The following is a 27,571-nucleotide window of genomic DNA, read 5'->3' on the forward strand; positions in this document are numbered from 1 at the left end:
TCTGCTGCCTACCTTGGGGATAGTGAGGACCCTCAAATGTTTCTTTTACCCTGCCCCATCACCACCCCAATCGTACATCCCTTCCGCACCCTGAAGCCAAGGAGGCAACCCCTCCCCAAGCCCCAGAATATACCCCCTCTCACCCCCTCTCACTTTTCCCAGCCAGGCAGCCTCCCAGCCTCTCCACTCAGTTCCAGTTCAGCTGCAAACTTGACAGCACAAACCGCAGAGCTGCAGTAGCATCATGTCTGGGGGCCTGGGTCAGCGGGGCTACGGAGACACGTGCTCAGCAGTCCTTCCCTCTGCAGGAACCAGGCTGTCTGTGCCTGGTGCCTTTGGCTCTGACTCTCATTAAGTGTAAAGATGATAACCACCTATCACAGAGCTTGCACTCCATGCCACCCGCAGCACCGCAACTGACACGCTACACGTGACAAAGACAGTCCAACTGAGCGCCACACTCAGCCCCGTTCCACAGAGACCCACGGGGCTAAGGTGTTGTTATCTCGTAAAGCCAGATGGAACTCAAACCAGGTCAGCGTACCCACCAAGCCCTTGCTCTTAAATCATACTGGCTACAATAACCATCTCCTTAGCTTCTCACAGGATTCACATATATTAAGTGTTTATAAAAATATGTTGAAGGTAAAATGTTTTTAAATGAGTGTGAATAGTCACATTATTAAAGACATTTGCTCCAGATTTGAGGAAGCAACATTTTATGCAGAGAACAAACAGAAGTCCTCTTCAACCTCCTTGAGAATTTCTAGCAATTTTCAGTGTTTCCCTAATGGAACTTTTATTGAAAACCTAGAGTCTATTTAGAAAGACAGTCAGAGGCATTGCCTTTCCTGGGTCTCCCTAGCTTTTCAGTCGGTATAATTTAGTTATTCCATAAGGCCCAGCTTTCAGGTTCCCATTGGCCATCTCTTCCATTTCGGTCCTGGAGACTTGTGGGCCCTATTTACGGCAGTAGGACACATGCTAAAATAACAAATTGTCTTCCACACCTAGGAAGGTCTGTTGTCTAAAAATACCGTTGACCCTAGAATTCCACCACTACTGTGCCATTCTTCAGATGACACGTGGCTATCTGCCTGCTGTCACTTTCGTCAAGTACATCCCTCAGGAGTGCATGACAGATGAGGTTACTAATTCTCATGGTTTTTGTTTTGTTTTGTTTTCTAAGACAGGGAAGATAATCTTGCCATCTTGCAGATGAGAAAACGGATCTAGATAGGGAAGCTGTGGCAAGATGCACTTTCTAAACTGTGCCAGGACCTGGCCTGATTAATGTCACAGAGCGAAGGTCGGAGTGGACCAGGCTTGCAGCAGGAGAGCCCCCGTGCGAGTTTATACACCTCACTGGGGTTTGTTTTTCCTCATTCTGCCTCATCCAGATCTTTCCTGGGTGACTACCTCAAAATTCAAGTGGCCCATGGGAAAAAAAAAAGTCACTTGAGAAAGAAAAAAAAAAGCATGTTTACTGCATTCTCACTGTGTGCCAAGTTCTGTGCTAGGGTTTGACATCCATCATCTCTGCTAATCCTCAAAACATTCCTGAAAGTGGGCACCACTTTTCCCACTGGAAAGATGGAACAAAGGAAGCTCCTATAAGTCACGGGAGCTGCCCCTAGTAGCCCAGCCTGGCCATGGTGTTTGGACAATCAAGATCATCCCACTCCAGAGTCATGCGGCTACCAGAGCTCTCCAAGGAGAAGGCAAAACCCCAGGCAGCCACAGAATCTGGGGGTGGCTAGTAGATCACAGGAGAACGCCGTCGGAGGAGGGGGAAAGGGCAGAAACCGAGAGGGGAAAAAAGCTCCCCAAAGTGGGCTGTGGGTTTCAGAACTTAATGATCAACGTGGGCTGCAGAGGGGAAAAGATGAGGAAATGAGCTCCCTGGAGACCCAAAAATTGTTTCCTGGATTGTACGGTTAAGCATGGTCAGCTGAAGAGGGCAAAAAGCTAAGCCAAAAACTACACAGAGAAAAGCCAAAGGAAACTGGGTTTGCGGGGGAGGTGTTTACATAGCAGAAACTGTCCCCCAGGGCACGGCTTTCCCCGCAGGTAGACCCAGTGTCCAAGGGGGGCTTGCCTTGGGGATGGTTCTGAGCTCCCTCCTCTGGCTGCGAATCTCCATCCAGTTCTGGGAATGAGTTTGTTGAGGTCAGTTTCCACGTAAACATTATTTCCATGATCCCAGGGCTATGCCCAGCTCTGCCACCCAGCCCTGGGACTTAGATCACATCACGAGAATATTCACTGGAGAACTGAGCCTCAGTTTAGTCTCCTGTAAATTGGCTACAACCACACCTTCTTCTCCGTGGTTTCTAAGTGAGGGTTAATCCTTATAAAGTGAAAGAACTGAGCACTTATCAAGTCTTGAAAGTGAAAGTGTGAGTCGCTCAGTCATGTCCAACTCTTTGTAACGCCATGGACTGCAGCCCACCAGGCTCCTCTGACCGTGGAATTCTCCAGGCAAGAATACTGGAGTGGGTAGTATTCCCTTCTTCGGGGGATATTCCAGACCCAGGGATCAAAGCTGGGTCTCTCACACTGCAGGCAGATTGTTCACCATCTGAGCCACCAGGGAAACCCCCATCAATACTTGGTATCATTTAACACCAAATTTTCTTTAATCATAAAAGGAATTAAAAGGCAAAGATTTGGGGGGAAAATGCTAAACATCAAAAATGAAAGGAGGGTTATTTGAAACTGCGAAACTACCCACTTACGCTCACTTTTTAGACGGCAGCCATGGTGCTAACATTCCTCTTGGATGAAACCAAACGGCAGCCCTGCAGCTCTGGGCCCTGTACCTGAATGAAAGAGCGATTGTTTCCATCAAGTCATAACTTGACCACAGATCACCACATCCTCCATCCTAAAGGCTTGGCTTGGATGTAGACTGAGCTTTCGTGGATGAGGAATTCAGGAAGAGCCGCTGATGAGCAAGAGAGTTAACTGCTTCTGGGTTGTCTCCTGTGCTTCCTCCTCAACAGCCATGGGCTCCCCGAAGGAAATCATTTTCTCAGACATCACTGAAACCTCGGCCACTGTCAGCTGGATGGCACCCACTACCCAGGTGGAGAGCTTCCGGATCACCTATGTGCCCATTGCAGGAGGTAGCGCACGTGGTGGGGAGAGGGGAGGGATCTGGGGTGTTCGGGTGGAACTGTGACTCTGACAGTCCCGTCCTCCTTCTTCACAGTTGAGACCATCTGAATAGACTTCATTTGTAAAGTGCTATGAGATCCTGGAAAGAAACTATACTGCGAGGGATCATGCTATAAAGATCATTTCCAGTCTCATAATTCTAAAATTCCATGAGCAGTAGATCCCCAACAATGTCTTCACACAAGGACAGAAGACTCTAAACCCACTGACCTTTTTTTCTTGGCAAAACTGATCTTTGCCTCTTGGTCCCCAAACCTGTCTGTCTCAGCAAAGGATGGGAAGCTGTGACTTCACAGAGTTGAAACTTCTAGGTCAGGCACATGGGCCATAATAGAGACCACAAGACCACGGGGCGGGGGTGGGGGAGGAAGCATATTCAAATCTGTCTAAAGACATTCTGGGTATGTCTTTAGACATACATGGATAAGGAAAACAAGTGTATACAAAGATGATCGTCTCTTCAGAGACATGCTGTAGCATCTCTGTAGGATACCCAAGCTCCTCACCAGCCCCCAAATTCCAAAAAATATAAATTTTGGACTTTTTAATAGATATAAGAGTACAAATTAGACCATGACCATCTTCTTCAATAGTAGAATATCTGCTAGTAAGAGATAAGTCTATATATAGTTAAGCGAAAACAATGGATTAAATAGGTCAGATTTACATTACATAGTGAGCTTCCCGTATATTTAGTGGGAAGAAATGGATAAATAAAATTTATACAACATGCCAGCTCTCTACTGAATGGAAACTTGCCATTTTTAGCACATTGTGACCTCATAATTTTTCCTCCCCTGGCTTAGCTTTTGGCCTCTGCATGGATGGAAAAAAACATTATACAAGGAGTAAAACCTCTTCTCTTATGCCAGAGGGTAGGAGCAAATGAGAAGTAAAGAAAATGGTGTTGGATAAAGGCGTAGTGTCACTGCCAAACCAGATACGCCATTCTTGGGACAGGTGTGTTTAAGTTCCAGTGAGGTTCACCGTTCCCTCCTGCTTTTCCTGTGTTCCAGGTTCGCCCTCAGCGGTGACTGTGGATGGGACCAAGACCCAGACCAGGCTGCTGAGACTCCTACCTGGAGCGGATTACCTGGTCAGCGTCATCGCCCTGAAGGGCTTTGAGGAAAGCGAGCCTGTCTCAGGGACGCTCACCACAGGTGTTTTGCTCACCTTCGGCATCATTGCTCATGATTCAGCAGTTAGAAGACAAACGTTTTTGTTTGGAAAATTCTAGTGGAAAGTGGGCTGGCTCGGGGGCACCAGAGGGCTCATTTCTGACACAGTTGTAGCCTCTTCTGAGCTTCATGCTCAGCCTCCCTGGGCCGCCATGTCCAGGGAATTGTGCGGGGAAGGGCAGAAGCTGGGGAATCAAACTGACCTGGTGTGAATCCCAGGTTCTTCCACTTCTAAATACAGAGTTGTCAGTTAATGTCCTGAGGGTCTAGTTTCCCTCTCTGTAAAATGGGTGCAGTTCTTCCTCCTTTGCAGGATGCTATAAGAACCTTAGAAAACTGTGTATGTAAAGCATCTGTAAATACGGATCATTGCACGCATTAACTCACCTCCTTCCCTTCCTCAGTAGTGCAGGGACCACCAGAGGACCCCTCCAAGCAGATGCTTCGCACAGACACGTGAATGGTGATAGCTATAAAGTCACAGCTCTCGATTTGGCAGCTACAGTATTTCAGGGCTATTACTCAACCATTCCCATGTAAACTAATATAGCTAACATCCTTCTCACAGCTAATATCCTTCCCATTTTACAGAGGAAAAAACTGAAGTCAAGGCAATTACATGCCTTGGCCAAGTCCACATTAACTAGTAAATGCTGGAAGCAAATTTGAACTTAGGTCAGTCTGCCTCCAAACTATGCGCTCCTCTTAGATAAAGGATGATTTTCCTATTAAAACCTGATTTGTACAGCACATTGTAAGGAGGGAAAAAATAATGAATTGCATTGAAGGAGAATGAAGTGGAAAATTTCTCTTCAGGCTCCCATGTCTCTAAACAATTTATCCTTTGATATATGAGCAATTATCCAGCCTAATCCATTAAGGGATCTGAAGAATGGGCCTCACAGGAAATTTCAAAAATATCCTAATAGTCTAAAAGGGTTGCTAATATGCAATTAAAACCTCCTGTCTGAACCCAGAGTCCTGCCCACCCTGCCACACAGATCCTCATCCCCCGCCTAGAAATCTTTCATTTGTGGCTTCTCCATGGCAACTGATTGCAAAGCCTGGATCTTTTGCCTCTGGAGGCCCCATTGTCCTCATTGTTAAAGGAGATTCTGTCCATGTAAGATGAGACAGGAAGGAACCCCGGATGGACAGGGTGGGTGCCCTCAAGTTACTCTGCTGCTTCCTAAGACCCTCAGGCCAGTCGTTTTATCTCCTGGGGCTCAGGCACCTCAGCTGTGAAGTCAGCTGACGATGGCTGCCCTCCATCTCCCAGGGCTGCGGTCCCGGCGTAACTGAGTCATAAATGTGAACGAAATCGGAAACTAGTCACATGTAGGTTGGTTTCTAAGAAGGGGGTGCTGGGTTGTAGCAGTGGTCAGTTCAAAGGGCCAAGAACTGTGACTCTCCATCCCTTCTCAGCACAAGTCATTTAGGAATCATTCTGAAGACTCCAAATAACTTTAATAGTCATGTTAAAACCAACTGCAATTATTGAGTGCTGCCCGAGCACATTCCACACACATCGCCTAGTTCATCCTTATAGCAGCCACTCTGCGACAACCAAGAGTGAGGTGTGGAGAAGGAAAATGTCCCAAAGGCACACAGACCCACAACAGGGAATCCAAGGTAGAGCCTGGGACCACCGGCCCCCGGAGCCTGCCTCCGTGTTCTCCATAGCCCACTGAACCAGAGCTATTACTCAAAACCAAAGACGTCATAGGCAGCCTTCACTCTGTACCTGTCCTGTTTTTCTAAGTCCTTTCCCTGGAGAAAGTAACATGAACTATAAATGTAAATCCTTGTCATGTGTTCAGTTCTTTGCAGCTCACAGAGCACCTTTCCACCTATAATATCATGTGAAAACCAAAGTATTGCTGAAGACAAAGCCAAGCAGTTTCTGTACCCATTTTACAGATGAGAAACAGAGAGCCAAGATGACCCAGACAGCAAGGGAAGGAGTCAGGTCTCAGACTCAGGTCATCCTGGCTCCAAGGTCAGAACTCTTCCATGCTTCTGACACTGTGTCCCTCACCAGGAGTCCAAGAGCAGGGCAGACAGCAGAGTAGCTATGGTCTGATGGCTGATCCCGTGGCTGACTATCTCTCCAACACATCACTATCTTTTCTTGCAGCTCTGGATGGCCCATCTAGCTTGGTGACAGCCAACATCACTGACTCAGAAGCCTTGGCCATGTGGCAGCCAGCCATCGCCCCTGTGGATAATTATGTCATCTCCTACACAGGCGAGAGAGGTAAGGTCATGTCCAAGACCCTTCCCTCTCGGAGGAGTGTCTGTCCAGCTCTAAACTTCCTGTCTCCTTTCTTTGTGCCACTTTTGGTTGCTTTTGTTGTTTAGTCACTCAGTCATGGCCAACTCTTTGTGACCCCCATGGACTGCACATGCCAGGCTTCCCTGTCCTTCATCATCTCCTGGAGTTTGTTCAAACTCATGTCCATTGAGTCCGTGATGCCATCCAACCATCTCATCTTCTGTCATCCCCTTCTCCTCTCACCTTCAATCTTTCCCAGCATCAGGCTCTTTTCCAGGGAGTCATCTCTTTGCATCAGGTGGTCAAAGTACAGGAGCGTCAGCTTCAGCATCAGCCCTTTCAATGAATATTCAGTGTTGATTTCCTTTAGGGTTGATGTACAAAGATGCAAGGGTAGGTTGGTGAGTCCAGCAATGTCCTTGTGGTTCTCAGTTGCCGCCTGAGAACAGACTCGTGGGCTGGGACAAGGGCTGGTGAATGGATGGGTGTGAAGGGTGCTGTGAAAGTGGTGGTGAGAGGGGCCCAACCTGTATCTTCCTGCTGTGGTCAAACGGAAGAGCATCAACACCACGACTATATCAAGGAAGCCGACAGGCCATTTAAAGAAAAGCAGAGGGTGCGTCTCCAGGCTGTTCCTCCTCTCCTGCTGGTCTCTGCCGTCACAGTGAGCCACCCTCTACAAGCAGAGCTCTCACCTCTTTCTCACAAAGGAGTCCACAATCTAAAATCTTAAATAGGCTACTTCAGGCAGCTTTGGGGAGACTGCATTTCCTGGATGCCGCAGACGGGGCCAGTTAGAGCTGATCTGATTAAGAAATCAGAAGTGATCTCTCCTTGAATTTGCAACCATCCGTGCTCATTTACTCAGCGGGCAGATTCAACATTGATAACTTGTTTGGGCACCAGTGAATTACGGCCAGTAGCACGTAAAATTAAATACAAATAAGAGAGAAAAGAAAGAGAAATTTCTTTTCAATGAACAAATCCCTATTTTTCATGAACTAGATTAGGAAAAAATATGTTATTTTAATCTCACAGTATATGTGAGTTTCATATCTGCTGTTTCAGTATTGTTCTACTTTCAGTAACATGAGAGCAAACCATAAGCTGTGTGGGGGTCTCTGAAAATCTTAACTGAGCCCTGGCAACCTCTTATGAGAGAAAGTTCCTTGTGAGGATGGAGGGAAGGTGGGGTGGGGCTAGAGGAATTCTTGGGTTTCTTTTTTTCTACTTTTTTATTTTTAAATATCCCCTGTGAGCAAACTCTTGCAGGTCAAGGAAGATGATGTTGTCTAACCTAAAATAAACCAGAGTATAGTTCATGGGAATCATGGAAACTGTGGATGCAGGCATAGACATGAACTCATCCAGAATAATGTGTGTGTGTGTGTGTGTGTGTGTGGAGGGGGATCATGGATGACAAGGAAGGTGAGCATCTCATCCCAGTTTGCCCCCAAACTTTCCCAGTTTTAGCCTCCTGAATCCCATACCCTGGGAAAGCTCCTAGGCCTTGGGCAGCCAGGCCAGCTGGTCACCTGTGACGAGGAAGGTGACACCTGGGTGCCATGGTGTGGGGTCCACCCTTGGTCCTGACCCAATGAGACTGAGAGCCAGTAATCAGGCTTTGGTCTGTCTATGACACCTGATTTTTCTGGTTCCCCAGCCTAAAGATATGACATCTGGCAAGTTATAAAAGGACATGAGAGTAAGTGGGAAAAAATGGGAGAGCAAGCAGTGGGACAAATTAAATCTGGGTAGCCTGAGGCATGGGGATGTTACCTGCAACTCTCCTCTAGCTGGATCCTGTGCAACACTGTCCCAAGGGTACCACGTGCAAAGTCTTCTGACCCCTAGTTCCTCTTCCTTCTGATTTGGTGCCTGGAAAAATCCAGTCACCATAGGATAAATCCTCTGTATACGAAGTGAGTGCTCAAGAGGGAGAAAGGAGTGTGAGTCATCTCAGAAATCAAACGTGCTTTTCTGCAGGACTGCTGAAAGCTTCTGGGTTAGGAGGTGTGTGCGCTGTTGGCCAAGCCCACTGATGGCCCAGGCAGGGAGGGATAACTACCGTGGTGTGTATATTTCTTGTATAGTGCCAGAAATTACCCGCACGGTGTCCGGGAACACGGTGGAGTATGCACTGACCAATCTTGAACCTGCCACGGAATACACGCTGAGGATCTTTGCAGAGAAAGGGCCCCAGAAGAGCTCAACCATCACCACCAAGTTCACCACAGGTACAAAGACACCAAGAGCTGGAAAAAGCCCACCCACTGCCTCTATCTTTAACAGTGTCCCTCTCCATCTCTTATTTCTCAAGTCAGCTCCCTGCAATGTGATGACATCAGCAGCAACTCAATCCACCAGTGCCCCCTCAATCAAGACCTTAAGAAACACACCATTTCCTTTTGAACTGAAATGACCCTGCTCTCCCCACAGACTAGGAAATGATTTTAAGAGGAGGGCTTTTTAAGTGGAAAACCAGTCCCCACTGGCCCTAAACCCAGTAGTTAATGATCCATGTTCTAGGCAGGGAAATATTTTTAAGAGAAAGATTTTAAAGGCAAATTTTCCTAGATGTCCGCTGGGCTTTTCATATACGTTGAGATCTTTTTTTCAGACTGTGACGGGCAAAGGAATGGAAGCAGTGTCTGCTGAGTAGGGGTGAGGGCCAATACCAGCATTCATCTGTCCTCTTTAGAAACAAAGGGAGGCATTCTGATTACGTTCATAGCTGTGTCTTTCTCCCCCAATTCAACTAAAGCCAGTTGCGATCCTATTGGGCTCAGGAAAACATGGCCCTTAGGATGAGCTGAAACAGAGAACGTGTGTCTTTAGAGGTCACGTGGCTCAACCTCGTCATTTACAGATGGGAAAGGTTTCACCCGAGGTCATACAGGTCAATGCTAGGGAAAGGGCTTGAACTCAGGCCTCCCGATACCCAACCAGGGACTTTATCCTACACCCGATGACTTGTGCTATGCTGTGTGTTCAGTTGCTCAGTCGTGTCCAACTCTTTGTGATCCCACGGACTATAGCCCTCCAGGCTCCTCTGTCCATGGGGGATTCTCCAGGCAAGAATACTGGAGTGGGTTGCCATGGCCTCCTCCAGGGGATCTTCCCAACCCAGGGATCAAACCCAGGTCTCCCACATTGAAGGTGGATTTTTCACTGTCTGAGCTACCAGGGAAGCCCACACCTGCTGATTTATTTGATATTAAAAGTCTTCTCTTCTCCAGACCTCGATTCTCCAAGAGACTTCACTGCTACGGAGGTTCAGTCGGAAACTGCCCTCCTCACCTGGAGACCTCCCCGGGCATCTGTCACTGGTTACTTATTGGTGTATGAATCCGTGGATGGTACAATCAAGGTATCTTGATATATATAAACAAATCCCCATGACTGAATGAAACAGTTACATGAGTCTCAAAGTCAGGAAGAATTATCTGAAGTCTGTTTCTCCTACTCTAGTGTGACTGGGGAGCTGGAAAGAAATCAGTAGGAACTGGACACCATGCCAGACTTTCTGAATCATAAGTTGTAGCCTCCCGGTCTCATTTTAACCAGACTCCAGTTTTGATAGCCAGCCAAGGTCAAGAACTACTGCTCACAAGACTTGAGGACATTTTAGGAGCTGGACTCTTTGTCTTTTAGTGTTTTATTGAGTAAAGGCCAAAGGCTTCTTCTGCATCTTTGCCATACATCTCACAGATGGCATCATTCCATTATATAATGATATACATATCACCATGTGCTTATGACATCAACTGTTTACAGCAGTTTTTAACTTACATTCTCTACCCATGATTTTTTTCCTTCTACTTTTTAACTTGAAATAACTTTAGAAAGTGAAAGAAGTTTTCTAACCTTTACCTTCTAAACGTGTTTTAATATTGGTCACCATCCTTTCCATTTCCAAGATCTTTTCCTTTTTTTCTGCACGTTGACCTTTTTCTAGCATATTGTTTCTATATCTTGTATCTTCTCTTTACCTCTAAGAATATATGTTCTTGGTCTTTTCTTCCTCTGCCTGCAGAGTGTTTCCTCCAAGATCTCTTTTCTGGTTTGCAGCTGTTTGGTTTGATTTGGGCGGCCATTTTTCATGTTGGAGACTTGCCCCTAATGTCAGTTGACCTTTTCGTACTGGAGCCAAGAATGAACTGGCTGATTGGGAGGTCTAAGTGCACGGAAAGGCTTGTCAACGTTGGCACTCGCTATAGAGTGATTGGGCACAGTCAGTTCAGTTCAGTCACTCAGTCATGTCTGACTCTTTGTGACCCCATGGACTGCAGCACGCCAGGCTTCGCTGTCCATCACCAACTCCCGGAGCTTGCTCAAACTCATGTCCATTGCATCGGTGATGCCATCGAACCATCTCATCCTCTGTTGTCCCCATCTCCTCCTGCCTTCAATCTTTCCCAGCATCAGGGTCTTTTCCAATGAGTCAGTTCTTCACATCAAGTGGCCAAAGTATTGGAGTTTCAACTTCAGCATCAGTCCTTCCAATGAATATTCAGGACTGATTTCCTTTAGGATTGACTGGTTGGATCTCCTTGCAGTCCAAGGGACTCTCAAGAGTCTTCTCCAACACCACAGTTCAAAAACATTGAATCTTTGGCACATACCCAACAATTTTCTTGGGAGGGTTTTCAAGCATCAGGACTATAAGCCCTTTCTCTTGAGCTCGTCACTCTTCTTGGAGGATCCTCCACCAAACTCCTTCACACCAGGCTGCCAGAAGCCTCGCTGGAGAAGAAGCCTGGGCTCCCACTGTGTATACACCTTCAGTTCTCCTCTAGCCGGTGCAGCACCTGAGGCTCCCCCGCAGCTGGGCATGATAGAGTTGAATCCAGAGTCTCCTCTCTAGCTCAGCCTGTCCAGAGAGGAAACCTCAGCCTTTCACCTGGGCTGGGAAGGACAGTCATCCAGACTGCTGGGGGATGGAGAGAACTAGGAATCTGTTTATTGTACGAAGTTTTAAACAAAGCTTCGTTCAACCACACCCCACACGGGCCTTCAAAGGCATCTTCGCTTTTGCTTGCGTCCCTTTCCCGGGCTTGCCGGGGTCTGCAGCGCTCACCAGCCAGCCTCTGAGTGGCTCCAGCCCCTGGGGCTCCCTCTGTTCTGTCGCCTCGGCTGTCACCCCACCATCCCACACTTCTCACCGATCAACATTCTGGTGACAGCGCGTGCCTGTTGCTGTCTCCTCTGACACTTCCCTCCTCCTGTGGGTTTGTGCTTTATATCTCTTCCTCGCATTTCAGCGGGTATCAGAAGCAAGTAGAAATAAACTGGCATGTTCAATATGCTATGGTTAACCAGAAATGAACACATCTCTAGATGTCATCATGGCCCTTCTAGGAGTCGGCGTAACAGTGAACTAGTTCACTGTGTGAGCAGAGACAAGTCCCTCACCTTCTCTGGGTGTCAGTGTTCATATCTGTAAAATGAGTGCATTGGACTCCCCAGTCTGTGAGGGCCCTTCCCGGTCAGGCATCCTGTTTGCCTGAAGTCCTGAGTCTCATTTCGGTCTACCCTAATTGCTTAGAAGGAGACTTTGTGCAGCAGCTTAGAAAGCTGATAGGTAATGGTATCCCCAGGTAATTTAAGGAAGCCAGCTTTGTACCTTACCCTTCCACGGGGACCAGACCTGGGAACTACACAAAAGCCACCGGGTCACAGGCATCAAATGGGCTCTCACCTGGGTCTATTCCCTGCATGTCCGACCCCCAGCTTTATCTGTTTCACTCAAGAAAATCAGCCTGGCAGAGGAGGAAAAAGTCCTGGGCAGGAAGTTAGGAGACAGATGCAAGACCACCCCATCACTGACAAATTATGGAGTGAGTGCAGGTCTCTTAGCTTCTCTGAAACTACTCACCCCTCCATACCCATCCACCCACACCCACCCACTCCCACATTGGAAAGAATCAGAATGTCACATTGCTGGTGGTGAGGATGCCAATGAACCTTCCAGGGGCCCCCACACTGACTCATTACTGCCTAAATCCAAGCAGCTATGTTTGCAGGTTGTAGAGAGCATCGTTGTGTTTGGTTTGCTAGGAATGTAGGTTGAATTCCAATCCCTGACAGCAGGGTTATCTCCTAAAAGGTGATTTCGCAGGCACTAGACATTTTGAAAAAGAGGATCTGAAAAGAATGAGGATCTCCTACAAAACTGCAGCTGATCCCGTCCTCTGGACAGCAGCATGGTGACAAGTCACAAACTGCAAGCGTAGTTAGAATGGGCCTCCAGCAGCTATGCAGCTCTGCCTCTCCTGGATATGTCCATTCTAGACAAGAGACCTGCTGGGTCAGCTCACGCCATCATCACGCCCCTGATCAGGCTCTTACGATTCAGTCACTCTAGGATGGGGCCCAGCCACGGTTTTATTTTAAAGCTTCCCAAAGGGCTGTGAAAAAGAGCCACGTTAGAGACGACTGACCTAGCTGGTCTCAAAGTATAAACCTTTGCCCTCTGCGTGATTCATCTTCCTACCAGATTAAGCTGAGATCATGGTATTCACTTTTTCAAAGACCTTTCCAGGAACCTCCATTCCTTATCATGATAAACTTCAAAGTCCGTAGGTTGACACTGAAGGTCTTTTATAATCTGGTGTCTGCCCACCTCTTCTGCTGCTCCCCTCAGTGAAGTACGGTTGCAACAGCTCATTGCCTCCTCCTATGACTTGAATTTGCTCTGACCCTTCTGGCCCCAGGAGCTTTGATCACAGGGCACCTGCCTCAATTCTAAGTCCCTGACATGACCATGGAACCTGGCACAGAGTGGGCCTCAGTGGATTCTTGCTAAAGGAAGAAATGAGTGGATGGGTGAATAAAGGAATACATCGTCTATACCCTGCGGATTTACGTGGCCAAAGGCTATTATTGTATCTTTCTTCTGCCCTTAGGAAGTCGTTGTGGATCCAGATACCACCTCTTACAGCCTGACTGATCTGAGCCCATCCACCCACTACACAGCCAGGATTCAGGCACTGAATGGGACCCTGAGGAGCAAGACAGTCAAGACCATCTTCACCACGAGTAAGGGGCTCAAGGGGCAGCTGGGCCTTGAGATCACACTCTGTGAGACTGAACCAACCCTCCACTTCTCCTCTGACTGCAACTTTAAATGCTTCTGTCACATTTTGATAAGAATCAAGTACCTGCAATTACCTGAAAAGCCGGAGGAATGTGGATGTAGCAGGTTACAGGGCAGGTGGGAGGGCAGGAGGGCCAGCAGTGGGAACAGCTGGATTCACTCCCCATCGCCACCTGCTCTGTGTGATGGAGGAGAGTTACTGCCATTCTGCAAGTCTCCGTATCTTTATCCATATGATGGGATTAATAGTGATCCCTTCTTCATAAGGGCCTTGGGAGAATCTCTGTATTGAACTCCTAGCCCAGTGGGTAGCCATTGTTGGGGCTCCTTATAAGCTCAGCTTTCTCCTTTAGCATGTGGGCATTTACAAAGCCTGCTCATCCTCTCAAATCACAAACAGGCCTCCCATGTAGGCCAGGATTATCATGCCCAGCTCTCTGGTGGGGAACAGAGGCCCCCAGAGACTAAATGACCCGCTCAGGGTTATACCATGAGTTAGAGTCTGGTCTAGGCTCAGGTGTGCCAGGAGCAGGGAACCACACCCAAACCCAGCCGCTGGATGTTCTCTGCAGATGGCAAATGTGCAAGAGGTTCTATTAATGGAGAAGAGGAAGGGAGGAGGGGGGCTTTGGAGAGCCTTGAACTGGGTATACAGACTGTATCCCAGCACTGCCTCCTGCCCTTCACACTTCACTCTGGTCACTCCGCACACACCTGCTGAAGGAGGGGCGGATGCCAAAGCACCTCTCTTCCAGATCTCATGCCAGGTGCTAAGAGCACCAAAAATTTGAATGTGCCCTAAAAATGCTCTCAGACCAGGTTGTGAAACAGACAAGAAAATACCTAATGAGGCAACCTCAGGGGAAGGTAACATACACTGAGGAGGTCAGAACAAAAAAAAAAAAAAAAAGAGCTGCTATGACCATCACTTTTCAAGTCTACCTGCTAATAAGCATAGTCCCAAGATTGTCCGTTTCTATCAAGTGTTGAATTTTTCACACCACATTACCACAAATAGAAATTCCCCAGACATTCCTGTGTCAGCCTTCTAAGATTCCCAGGTTCAGAGCAGTTATGTGACTTCTCCAGTGTCCGAAGGCAAGGAAGGAGCACGTTCAGGACTAGAACCCTTCCTTGTCTTTGGCGTCAGAATCCTCTGAAGAGTCTGAGATGCATGCAGCCTGCCAGAGTGTCACGCCCCGGGTGCTAGAGGCCCAGGCATCCTGGCCAACACCTGGGTGTCCGGCAGGTGTTCAGCAGGTGTTTGGCAGGTGTCCGGCAGATGTCCGGCAGGTGTGCGGCAGGTGTCCGGCAGGTGTGCGGCAGGTGTTCCACAGGTGTCCGGCAGGTGTGTGGCAGGTGTCCGGCAGGTGCTCGGCAGGTGCTCGGCAGGTGTCTGGCAGGTGTCCGGGAGGTGCCACCTGGATGCTCCTGATTGACCGCAGCCAACCTGACACACAGCCCTCAGGCAGATCAGTGTGCTTCCCCCCGATATCAGGGTGGCTTCCATCAGTATAAAAGGCTGAAAGGGGTCCCTTTATCCATGACCTCTGCACCTCGCTGCACTCCCACAAAATAGCTTTAATCCTCCCCCTTGCACACCAGAGTAGAGTCTCAGAGAGGTGGAGCTGCTTATCCTTAGGTGTCTAGCCAACAAGCACTTGACCTGTGACTTGAAAGCTCCTGCTCTGAGAATGACTCCTTCTCATCCTGCAGCTGGAGTCCTGTACCGATTCCCCAGGGACTGCTCCCAGGCAATGCTGAACGGAGACACCACCTCTGGCGTCTACACCATTTATCTGAACAACAACAAGACCCAGAAGCAGGAAGTCTTCTGTGACATGACCTCTGATGGGGGTGGATGGATCGTGAGTACCATGGAGACAGGCTCCAGGCCTCTCAGACAGGAGGGGTGGGGGCAGGGGAGAGGCGGGGAGGTCTCCTCCGTGCCCTCTGACCCTAATGTGCCTGAGGGTTTGCAAGACAGTGCCTGTCACATGGAAACACTCAGGAATTCTCTCTTAAAGAAATGGGAAGGAAGCTGAGGATAAAAAGCAGTTCCCCATTTTCTCATAATTTATCTCATTTGATCCTCAGACAGCTCTGTGATGTATAAATGGCCGTGGTCCTCGAGCCCGTTAAGTTTACTGATTAACACTGGCCATCTACCAGGCACTGCCATGCTAAGAGTTTTCCATGAATGATTTCAGTCCCATTACCATATGAGCTAAGTAGTACTTTTTAAAATTACGGCTATTATTCAGTCTCTCAGCCGTGTCCGACTCTTTGTGACCCCATGGACTGCAGCATGCCAGGCTTCCCTGTCCTTCACCATCTTCCAGAGCTTGCTCAAACTCATGTCCATTGAGTCAGTGATGCCATCCAACCATTTCATCCTCTGTTGTCCCCTTCTCCTCCTGCCTTTAGTCTTTCCCAGCAGCAGGGTCTTTACCAGAGTCGGCTCTTCACATCATGTGCCCAATGTATTGGAGCTTCAGCATCAGTCCTTCCAATGAATATTTTAATTATTAAATTTTATTTTTTCGGAGCAGTTTTAGATGGGCAGCAGAATTGAGCAGGAGGTTCACTGAGTTCCCATATCCCCCCTGTCCCCAAAAGTATGGCCTACACGGACACATCACAATCACCCCAAGCTCGATGGTGGTCTTAATCATCTCTGTTCCTCAGGGGAGAACGCTGAGACTCTGAGAAAGGTGATGTGCGTGTGCCGAGTCGCACAGCAGATTAGTGAGGACAGAGGTGGGGCCAGGTGCCTTTCCCACAGTGAGCATTTCCTCCTCTCAGAAAGATGTCTTCTCGTTCCTTCAATGGCTTAAGCTCATCTGGATTCACTGCTTGTGTTTATAGGTGTTCCTGAGACGCAAAAACGGACGTGAGGACTTCTATCGAAACTGGAAGGCCTATACTGCTGGATTTGGGGACCTAAGAGAAGAGTTCTGGCTTGGTAACACAGCCCGCATGTTCATTCCCCAAATGCCCACTCCTGCCCTCCCTGTTGTCTGTCCTAACCCACGCCAAAACGTGGGAGAAAAACGGATTAGGAGGAAACGACAGCTCTGGTGGTCGACACAGAGTATCAGATTCTCAATGGAAAAGACTTGAAATTCTCTGGGTCATTAAAAATAAAAATCTGATCAGAGGAGAGCCAACAGCACGACCCTAAGAATAAGCCTAGCCTCAAGTCACCCCCTGGGCCACTTAGAGAGTTATCCTCACTGATGCCCTTCACCTGTGCTGACTGGGTCCCTCCGAGCCACAAGCGCCAAGCCTCCCAGCAGCCCCACAGTGTACAAAGTTCCCATCTTGCTCCTGGGAAAACAGCCCCAAAGAGGTTAAGCTTCGGACCGTAGGGATCTAGCCAATACAGACGTGAGTGGCACTCGAATTATCTCAGCCAGCACTACAGGGGCATCCCCCATCCCCCACTGTGACTCACCTGCCCCTGGCACAGGGCACCTTCCTAGTTCCAGCGTCTGAGCCTGGGAATATCTGCCCCATTGCCTTTCACAGGTAACGAGCCTTAGAGTGCAAAAGGTACCCTCTCCACCTCATTTCCTTTGATTTTCATAACACACCAGGAGACTGGAAGGGCAGAGAGGCCAGCCCAACTGGCCTCAGACACGGCGTTATGTGTCACCTGGCGTGGCAGCAGTGAAGAGCGGAAGCCCTTCAGTGCACACGGAGCCGCTGCTCTCACGCGGGAGGAGGAACGGGCGCCTCGGTCACGGTGCTTCTCCGGTAACCCGCGCCTGTCGTCCACAGGGCTGGACACTTTGAGCAAAATCACAGCCCAGGGGCAGTACGAGCTCCGGGTGGACCTGCGCGACCACGGGCAGTCGGCCTACGCCGTCTACGACAAGTTCAGCGTGGGCGACTCCCGGACGCGCTACCGGCTGAAGGTGGAGGGGTACAGCGGCACAGCAGGTGGGCCCGGCGGGTGGGCACGGCGGCCCGGCGGCTGGGCACGGCGGGTGGGCACGGCGGTCCGGCGGGTGGGCCGTGCGGTTGGGCACAGCGGCCCGGCGGGTGGGCACGGCGGGTGGGCCCGGCGGCCCGGTGGGTGGGCACAGCGGCCCGGCGGGTGGGCACAGCGGCCCGGCGGGTGGGCACGGCGGGTGGGCACGGCGGTCCGGTGGGTGGGCCCGGCGGGTGGGCACGGCGGTCCGGTGGGTGGGCACAGCGGCCCGGCGGGTGGGCACAGCGGCCCGGCGGGTGGGCACGGCGGGTGGGCACGGCGGTCCGGGGGGTGGGCCCGGTGGGTGGGCACGGGGGGGGGGCACGGCGGCCCGGCGGGTGGGCACGGCGGGTGGGCACGGCGGTCCGGCGGGTGGGCACGGCGGGTGGGCACGGCGGTCCGGCGGGTGGGCCGTGCGGTTGGGCACGGCGGCCCGGCGGGTGGGCACGGCGGGTGGGCACGGCGGGTGGGTGGGCACGGCGGCCCGGCGGGTGGGCACGGCGGGTGGGCCCGGCGGCCCGGCGGGTGGGCACAGCGGCCCGGCGGGTGGGCACGGCGGGTGGGCACGGCGGCCCGGCGGGTGGGCCCGGCGGGTGGGCCCGGCGGGTGGGTACGGGGGCCCGGCGGGTGGGCACGGCGGGTGGGCACGGCGGCCCGGCGGGTGGGCACAGCGGCCCGGCGGGTGGGCACGGCGGGTGGGCACGGCGGCCCGGCGGGTGGGCATGGCAGGTGGGCACGGCGGCCCGGCGGGTGGGCACGGCGGGTGGGCACGGCGGCCCGGGGGGGGGGCACGGCGGGTGGGCACGGCGGTCCGGTGGGTGGGCCCGGTGGGTGGGCACGGTGGGTGGGCACGGCGGCCCGGCGGGTGGGCACGGCGGGTGGGCACGGCGGTCCGGCGGGTGGGCACGGCGGGTGGGCACGGCGGTCCGGTGGGTGGGCCCGGTGGGTGGGCACGGTGGGTGGGCACGGCGGCCCGGCGGGTGGGCACGGCGGGTGGGCACGGCGGTCCGGCGGGTGGGCACGGCGGGTGGGCACGGCGGTCCGGTGGGTGGGCCCGGTGGGTGGGCACGGTGGGTGGGCACGGCGGCCCGGCGGGTGGGCACGGCGGCCCGGCGGGTACACACAGCCACTCGCGGAGCCCACGGGCCCTCGAACACGTCTCGGGGTTTCAGCTAGTTCCCCCGCTCAGCTGTCCTTCCTGCATCGGCCCATCCACTTATCCACAAACATTTGAGAGGTGCTAATCTGGCAGAACTACAATTTAAAAAGACTAGGTAGATACTTGGGAGAAGGCGATGGCACCCCGCTCCAGTACGCTTGCCTGGAAAAATCCCATGGATGGAGGAGCCTGGTAGGCTACAGTCCATGGGGTCGGGAAGAGGCGGACACGGCGGAGCGACTTCACTTTCACTTCTCACTCGCATGCATTGGAGAAGGAAATGGCAACCCACTCCAGTGTTCTTGCCTGGAGAATCCCAGGGGTGGCGGAGCCTGGTGGGCTGCCGTCACAGAGTCGGACACTACTGAAGCGACTTAGCAGCAGCAGCAAGTAGATACTTGGTCACCAAAACCTAGGGTAGGTTGGGTAACACGACATTTCAGATGTATTTGCAGCTACCTACTGTCACTCAAAAACTGTCTTTTTCTACTCCGTGTTTAGATACCAGTTTTGGACAGAGAGGCAAGCAGTGTCTTGGGTACTCTCGAGCCTCTCTGTTTATTACACACATGTGACCCTGGGGATCCTGTTAGTGAGCCGACGCAGCGTGTCTGGGGTGAAGCAGAGATGCCCCATTTCTGATAAGGGCCCTCATGATACCAGTGTTGGTGGTACTGCTGGTCCACAGCCTGCACTTTGAGTAGCAGACAGTCCACACCTGGATGAATCTTTTCTAAGGCCTTCCTGCCACATGGCCCTCCAGCCTCAGCTGGCACATCCCCATGACCAGAGAAGCTCCCTACCTCCCTGGCAGTCCTTCACTCTTGGACGAGTACAGAACCTAGTTCAGGTTTCGAAGATGTCTTTGACTTGAAATGACCTTTGCGTGGTTTTCTAGTGCCACATTACAAGAGAAACCAATAAGGAAACCATATGCATTCAGGCAAATGAGGTGGCAGCCTCTTTTTGCTGATATTTCGTATGCATTGTGCAAGTGAAAATGTTCATCTCTGTCGTGTCCGACTCCTTATGACCCCATGGACTGTAGCCCGCCAGGCGCCTCTGTCCATGGGATTCTCCAGGCAAGAACATTGGAGTGGGGGTGCCATTTCCTTCTCCAAGGGATCTTGCCAACCCAGGGATCAAACCTGGGTCTCCTGCATTGCAAGCAGATTCTTTACCATTTGAGCCACCAGGCAAGCCTCATTTCATTTGCATTATATATTATATAATATATGATACACCTGTGATACATATACAGATCATATATGTATGGTATATATACATATCTCCAGGGAGATATTGCTATTATACAGGTGAGGAAACTGAGGCTCAGAGAAGTTTGGCAATTTGCCCAAGATGTAACAGATTGAGGAAGATGGGCCCAGGGGCCAGCCTGGCTGCTGACAGGTGGTTTTGGTAACAGGGGAGATCAGGTGTAAGAGCGTGACCACCCCATGCCAAGCCCTGCCTGCTTTGGTGTGGCTTCCCATCACGTTTATGACAACAGAGGAGACGGGTGCTATAGCACATCCCCAACCTCTGGGCCCTGAAAGAACACAACCATGATGGGAAAAGTCTCCAGGTATGATTTGCCAGAAGCAGGTCTCAACCTAAGAGTCGGAGCTCTTTAGAGATCAGGTTGGTGGTAATGAAGAGAGAGATCCGGCGTGAACATTGTTTTCATTCTTGCATCAGTCAAGGAATTCTGACATTTTATTACCTAGCAACAAATACCTCTTTTGTTGAGAGGGCTTCAGGCAAGGAAGATCTTGTTACAGGGCAAGCAAAGGCACCCTGGGCAAGCAGGCAGCAGGAATGTGGCCTCCACCCATCTCTCTCTGTATTTTCAAGAGAAAATGAGCCATAATCTACCCCTTCATTTCAGAAGCTCACCCTTGGAACCGCCTCCTCCGATGTGTACTGAGGGCAGCCAGCCCCTCCCCAGGAGAGCATCTTGTTTCATCACACCTAGCTTCCAGCCTTATGCTCTTGGTAGCTTTATCAGTTAACAAGGCACTCAAGTCCCTGTGGATAAAGAATCTGCCTGCAATGCAGGAGACCCAGGTCTAATCCCCAGGTTGGGAAGATCCCTATCGAGTCCCTATGATAAATTGCTACAATATATCAGGATAGAATGCCTCAATGTCTTGAAACTTTTCTGCCCAGCATTGGCCAGGGTTGGAAGTGAGAGAACACCGAAATGGTGCTTAAACACTCCTAAAATTCAGTATATTAAATTACAAGCTAGATTCCCATGTAGCACTACATGTAAACAGGCTTTTTGTCTAAGAATCAAGGGAAATTGGTCCCATCAACACTTTGAAAAATAAATGTACAATATACAAGCTATTTGGTGACATCTAAAACCTGAACGGTTTGGTTGTAAGTATAACTCTGTAGGCTGAGACTTAAGGCAGACTGGCTCAGGATAGCTCTGGAAAAGCAGCATGGCAGAGTGGAAAACTAAACTCATTAGAACTTGCTAAATATTAGATGTGTGAGTGAATGAGCGAGTGACTGTGAGTTAACGAATAAGTGCGTGTATGCTAAGTCACTTCAGTCGTGTCCAGCTGTAGCCCCCCAGGCTCCTCTGACCATGGGATTCTCCAGGCAAGAATACTGGAGTGGGTTGCCATTTCCTCCTTCAGGGGATCTTCCCGACCCAGGGATTGAACCTGTATCTCCGACGTCTCCTGCATTGGCAGTCAAGTCCTCTACCACTAGCACTACCTAGGAATAAATGGGTAATAAATAAATATATCCCTGGAGGAAGGCATGGCAACCCACTCCAGTTTTCTTGCCTGGAGAATCCCATGGACAGAGGAGCCTGGTGGGCTGCAGTCCACGGGGTCTCCAAGAGTTGGACACAACTGAGTGACTAAACCTAAATAAATACATGAAAATAATAATGAAGTCTAAATACTTGCATTTGGGGGGAAAACACATCATTATTAAATACAGATTTCCCACCTTACTCTCTGAGTTCCTTTACATCAAGTGAATGCAAAGAGTCATGAAAGTAACAATCATAGCTGTTTGCACACCATACCACCTGTTCGGCATACACCTTCATATCAGTTGTTCCAATAGCCCCCTGAGGTGAATCCAATCAATGTGCTATGCTAGTTCCATTCTACAGATGGGAAAACTGAGGTTCCACAAGTGGCTTGATTTGTGCAAGGACACAACTAGGGTATGAAAAAGGTGGGATTGGAGCAAGACCCTCCACACGTACCTGCAGCCCTCTTTCTACCACCTTGTGCTGCTTCCATCAGCAATGAGGCTCCAGGTGGCACTCATGTACTATCCAGGCCTGTGCTGGATCCTAATCCTGGGCCTCTCATTCGAGACCGGCCCACCCCAGCATCGGTCGTCACCCTGGTGCTTCCACGGCCCACCCGGATCTCCAGCTCTCAGCCGTGTGTTCTCTCTCCCAGGTGACTCCATGGCCTACCACAACGGCCGGTCCTTCTCCACCTTCGACAAGGACACAGACTCGGCCATCACCAACTGTGCCCTGTCCTACAAGGGGGCTTTCTGGTACAAGAACTGCCACCGCGTCAACCTGATGGGGAGATACGGGGACAACAGCCACAGTCAGGTGAGCACCGGCAAGGGCCCGAGCGGGGCTGAGACGGGGAGGCAGGGACCTCAGGGGCAAGGCCTCAGGTGTCTGCACCTCAGGGAGAACTCCACGGCACCACGGGCCAGGTAAGACCATAGCGACAGTGTGTATTCACCCATGAAGATCCCGAGGAGAGCCACTGGTCAAGGGGATGCCAAGCATGCAGAGCTTTCCTCGGATTATCTGTGTCTGAACCCCACAAGGAGGCTGCCTGGGTAAAGCAGGGGTCATGCAGGCCCTGGCCTAGAGGCACCTCCAGAGCCCCAAGAACATCTCAGAATGAAGATCACAGATTTTAAGGTCCTTCCTCTTATGAGTCATAAGACCAAGGTCCAGAGAAAGGTGACTTTCATGAGGTCATGGACCAAAGGTGGGGACAGAGCCAAATCCTCCAGGCCACCCCCGGCCCCAATTTCCCTGCACCAGACAGGATGCTGGGACACAATTTCTGCAATCATAGAAACAGATTTTTTGCAGTTTCTGTGGAAATGGGTGAACAAAATCAATTTCAACTATATTATCACACTGAGCCCTGCCTACACTAGCAGGTGCCTGAAAAGTGGACGAAGTCAAGTGGGCCCAGCTACTTAACCATGATGGTCCCTTCTCAGCAGCCGTCCCTGCATCACACAGGAGAGAACGGTATTCACACAGAGCCATCCAGACTGATGCCCGGGCTGGGTCTCAGGGAGTCCTACCCAGACTGCAACCCAGGTGGTTGTTGTTGTCAGTCACTAAGTCACGTCCGACTCTTTGTGACTCCCTGGACTGCAGCATGCCAGGGTCCTCTGTCCTCCACTCTCCCCTGGAGTTTGCTCAAGTCCATGTCCACTGAGCTGCTGATGCTAGCTAACCATCATCCCCTGCCGTCCCCTTCTCCTTTCATCTTCAATCTTTCCCAGCATCAGGGTCTTTTCCAATGAGTCAGCTCTTTGCACCAAGTGGCCAAAGTGTTGGAACTTCAACTTTAGCAATAATCCTTCCAATGTAGATGCAGGGTTGATTTCCTTTAGGATTGACTGGTTTGATCTCCTTGCAGTCCGAGGGACTCTCAAGAGTCTTCTCCAACACCACAGTTCAAAAGTATCAATCTTTGGCACTCAGCCTTCTTATGGCCCAACTCTGACATCCGTACCTGACTACTGGAGAAACCATAGCTTTAACCTTTATCGGCAAAGTGATGTCTCTGCTTTTTAATCCACTATCTAGATTTGTCGTATCTTTCCTTCCAAGGAACAAGTGTCTTTTAATTTCATGGCTGCAGTCACCGTCCACAATGATTTTAGAGACCCAAAAGATAAAATCTGCCATTGTTTCCACTATTCCCCCTTCCATTTGCCATGAAGTGATGGGATCTGATGCCATGATCTTAGCTTTTAATATTGAGTTTTAAGCCAGGTTTTTCACTCTCCTCTTTCACTCTCATCAAGAGCCTCTTTAGTTCTTCTTCACTTTCTGCCAATAGAGTTGAATCATCTGCATATCTGAAGTTGCTGGTATTTCTCCCAGCAATCTGGGATCCCTTTGTAAGAAGGCAAAGGTCCAAATCACACCAAATGACCGGAGGCACTCCGATCGGGGGGCCTAGGTAGGATGCAGCATCTCATCATCTTGCTTACTTATACTTTTGTTCTTGGGCTTTTTTTTTGCAGCTGTTGGGTTGCTGGGTTTGGAGTTTTTTTGTTTTGTTCTTATCAGCTGCATGGACAAAGGATCCCGGCGGTTGCAAAAGAGTCGGCCACGACTTAGTGACTAAACAACAACAACAGCTGTTATTATTGATTTGATACATGTGTTTATGTTAACCACCTGCAAATGAGTGCTGTGACCTTAAATGTACACCTTATCTTGACATAATTTCTGACACTTTTCAAAGTGTCATCTCCTTCTCTCTCTGGTGTACATCACCTTTGCTCTGTGAGGGGACCAGACCGTGGCTTTTCGCATCTATTTTATGGAGGAGGCAAGACTGAAGGACACATCAGGACAGAGCATGTGTTCTCTCCGCCCTGTCTGTGGCCTCGATAATGCGTCCACTCAGAACTGCCGCACTCCTTTACCTCCTGGGTCCCAAACATCAGTGTAATACAGAGTCCTTCGGGAGGGGAATAAAAGCTACATGCCAGAAGGAAACTTCCTTTTCCATCGTTCCATCCAACTCTGGAAGAAGGAGCTGACATGAAAGGCCACAGAGCAGTCGCGGGAGCGCAGTCCCAGCTCCGGCTCTGCTCTGGCTGTCGTGAGGCCTCCGTGAAGTCACTTTCCCTCTCTGGCTTCCGTCTCCACCACAGCATGAGGAGGACTCACTTCCAGCTCTGAACCTCAATCAGAGGAGAGGACGAGGGCAGGGGAAGGGAGCACAGGACCAAGCTGAGTGAATTACAGATGCATCTGCCCCTAAACTGAGTCGGGTATTCTCAGATCCCATCCGCTGTCGGGTTCAGAGGCTGGCCAGTATTAATAAATGCCAAAAATTAGCATTAAACAAAGCATCTATATTCTCCCCCATCTCGTCAGCCGCTCTCTCCTCTGTGGACATGTTCCATCCCAGCCCTACGGAACCTGAAGAGAAGAGGCGCGGAGCGGGGTGGGGGGTAGGGGAGACCCCACAGGAGGACTCCCTGATGCTGACCCCCACCCAAGGAGGACAAGGGGTCTGTGGGACTCAACAGGCAGAGTCGACCACCTGTCGACTTTGCTGAAGAGCCAAACCAGGCGGCCCTGAAATAAATAGAGGCTTTTCTTGAGGAAACTCTTTGGCCAGAGTTCTGAGGCTACGCCTCCGTACTTGAGACAGGGAGAAATGTTTTCTGAGCACCGCTGATGGGCCCAGGCCAGTGGCAGCTCCTTCACAGGCTCATTTCACCTTCACAGCATCCTTCCGAGGTTAGCATTATTAGCCCTAAAGAAGGAAAATAGTAAAACCGGCGCCCAGAACCTTTTGATAACTTGTTCAAGACATTTATCTCTCAAGTGAGAACACAAAGATTCAATTTTATGTGTCAGGTTGCAAAACTTGTGTCCACCTATGTTCTTTGAGCTGTACCATACCAACGCCTATTAATAAAATATGTCGTAGGAATGTATAGACCCCACCCCCCGCACCCGCCGCCTATAGCTACTCAATTCCATAAGCTCTGATCATGACCCGAATTCCTACAGCACGTAATCCTAATGATGGCCAGTTTCATCCGCCACAACTTTATCTCAAGATGGCAGATCAAAGTTCAGAGCAAACTCAGGTGAATTCTGCCTAAAGTTAAAAAAAAAAATTGATTCAGCCAGATCTTTTGAAAGTTTTCATCATACAAATCAATAAACAGATCAGCAGGATACAGCCGTGAGCTTCCAAATGGTTGAGCTGAAGCAAAGCTCATCTTTTTCCTTTAAATTAATTTTTATTGGAGTATAGTTGTTTTAGAATGTTGTATTAGTTTCTACTATACAACAAAGTGAATCAGCTACATGTGTGTGTATATATATATCCCCTGGAGAAGGATATGGCAACCCACTCCAGAATTCTTGCCTGGGAAGAATATATATATATACAGCCTGAGTATAGCCAGCTAGGCTCCACTGTCCATGGGATTTCCCAGGCAAGAACTCTGGAGTGGGTTGCCATATCCTTCTCCAGAGGATCTTCCTGACCCAGGGATCAAACCCACATCTCCTGCACTGGCAGGCGGATTCTTTCCTGCTGAGTCAGCACGGAAGCCCCACGTCCATCTCCATCCGCTCATTTTTGGACTTCCTTCTCGTTTACATCATCACAGAGCATTGAGAAGAGGCCCCTGTGTGCCACAGTAGGTTCTAGTTAATAGAACCTACTAGTAACTAGATAGTCACCTATTTTATACATAGCTGTCAATAGTGTATATATGACAATCCCAGTCTCCCAGTTCATCCTCCCCTTCCCCCTTGGGATCCATATGTTTGAAACAGGGCTCATTTTGTCCCCCTAACTACATAGCAATGGTCAGCGAATACCTTGCCTGATGGAAACCAATCTGAAGGTCTTCTCTCCTTCACAGGGTGTTAACTGGTTCCACTGGAAGGGCCACGAGCATTCAATCCAGTTTGCTGAGATGAAGCTGAGACCCAGCAACTTCCGAAACCTCGAAGGCAGGCGCAAAAGGGCATAAGTTTCCGCGGACAACTGGGGGAGAGGAGTAGGGCCCAGAGATCGAAGATAATTTTACCAAAGCATCAATGTGAGCAGTCCGACCATTAAGCCACACCTGGGCGTCTGGCAGGAGCTAAAGTTGACCATGGACCGTCGGGGCCTGCAGCGGCAGCGCTGGCCTCAGCCACTCCGCGATGACTTCCTTCACACCAAAGACCACAGTGTCCAGCAGGTTTCCATTCTGTTGTTTGATTCAGCAAAAGTCTTTCAGCGACAGCATCACAATGATTTTCCTTCTCTTGGGTGGCTCTGGGGATGGGAGCGGGGCAGGCTGTACAGTGGGTAGTTTGTCTTAGAACCAGCTGTATTTTACACAAAGCTGTATAATTAATTATCATTATTTTTGTTAGCAGTGATTCATGTGTGTCTTGAAGCCGTCCCTTTTTTTATGTTCAGAAAAGCAATGCTGTTTCAATTTTAAGGATACAATTAATATTATTAATATAATAATAATGATGATGATGTAAACTAAGGATTTTTAAAGAGATCTTCCTTTCCAAAACACATCTGGACAGTACCTGATTGTATTTTTTTTTTTAATAAAAGCACAAGTACTTTTAAATTTGACTATTGCTTTTCCTTTCATTTTTTTTGTCAAGCCTGAATTCCACCAAAGACAAAGTATCTGAACAAAGTGGGAGAGGAGGGAAGGGAGAGGTAAGGAGGGCTGGCGGCCAGGGGGAGGGGAAGGAGGAAAGGGAGACTGGGGGCTGGGAGAGGGGAAAATATTTTTGAATTTGAACAAGTTTGGAAAGTGCTTGTAACTTAAGATTCAGGGACTTCCCTGGTGGTCCAGTGGCTAAGACTGCACACTCCCGGTGCAAGGAGCCTGGGTTCAGTCCCTGCACAAGCAACCAGAACCCCCATGGTTCAATTCAAGTTCCCAGGAGCTG

The 27,571-nt window shown here is 50.0% G+C and overlaps 1 protein-coding gene across 12 annotated transcripts in view; it reads left to right on the forward strand.

Annotated features, from left to right (window-relative positions):
• TNC (tenascin C) overlaps window positions 1–27,245 on the forward strand; it is a 101,478-nt gene extending 74,233 nt beyond the window's left edge. For all 12 annotated transcript variants that reach the window (XM_070459211.1, XM_070459214.1, XM_070459213.1 and 9 more), the window contains 11 exons: window positions 3,006–3,128; window positions 4,197–4,340; window positions 6,496–6,615; window positions 8,727–8,870; window positions 9,873–10,003; window positions 13,542–13,674; window positions 15,449–15,600; window positions 16,601–16,697; window positions 17,516–17,677; window positions 22,308–22,471; window positions 26,527–27,245. In XM_070459211.1, coding sequence (XP_070315312.1) covers window positions 3,006–3,128; window positions 4,197–4,340; window positions 6,496–6,615; window positions 8,727–8,870; window positions 9,873–10,003; window positions 13,542–13,674; window positions 15,449–15,600; window positions 16,601–16,697; window positions 17,516–17,677; window positions 22,308–22,471; window positions 26,527–26,637 — 1,481 coding nt within the window. In that variant the 3' untranslated portion in view covers window positions 26,638–27,245. The remainder of the gene's footprint in view (window positions 1–3,005; window positions 3,129–4,196; window positions 4,341–6,495; window positions 6,616–8,726; window positions 8,871–9,872; window positions 10,004–13,541; window positions 13,675–15,448; window positions 15,601–16,600; window positions 16,698–17,515; window positions 17,678–22,307; window positions 22,472–26,526) is intronic.
• The last annotated feature ends 326 nt before the right edge of the window (window positions 27,246–27,571 follow it).

Source organism: Odocoileus virginianus, chromosome 31 (genome assembly GCF_023699985.2).
Source record: "Odocoileus virginianus isolate 20LAN1187 ecotype Illinois chromosome 31, Ovbor_1.2, whole genome shotgun sequence".
Lineage (NCBI taxonomy): Eukaryota > Metazoa > Chordata > Mammalia > Artiodactyla > Cervidae > Odocoileus > Odocoileus virginianus.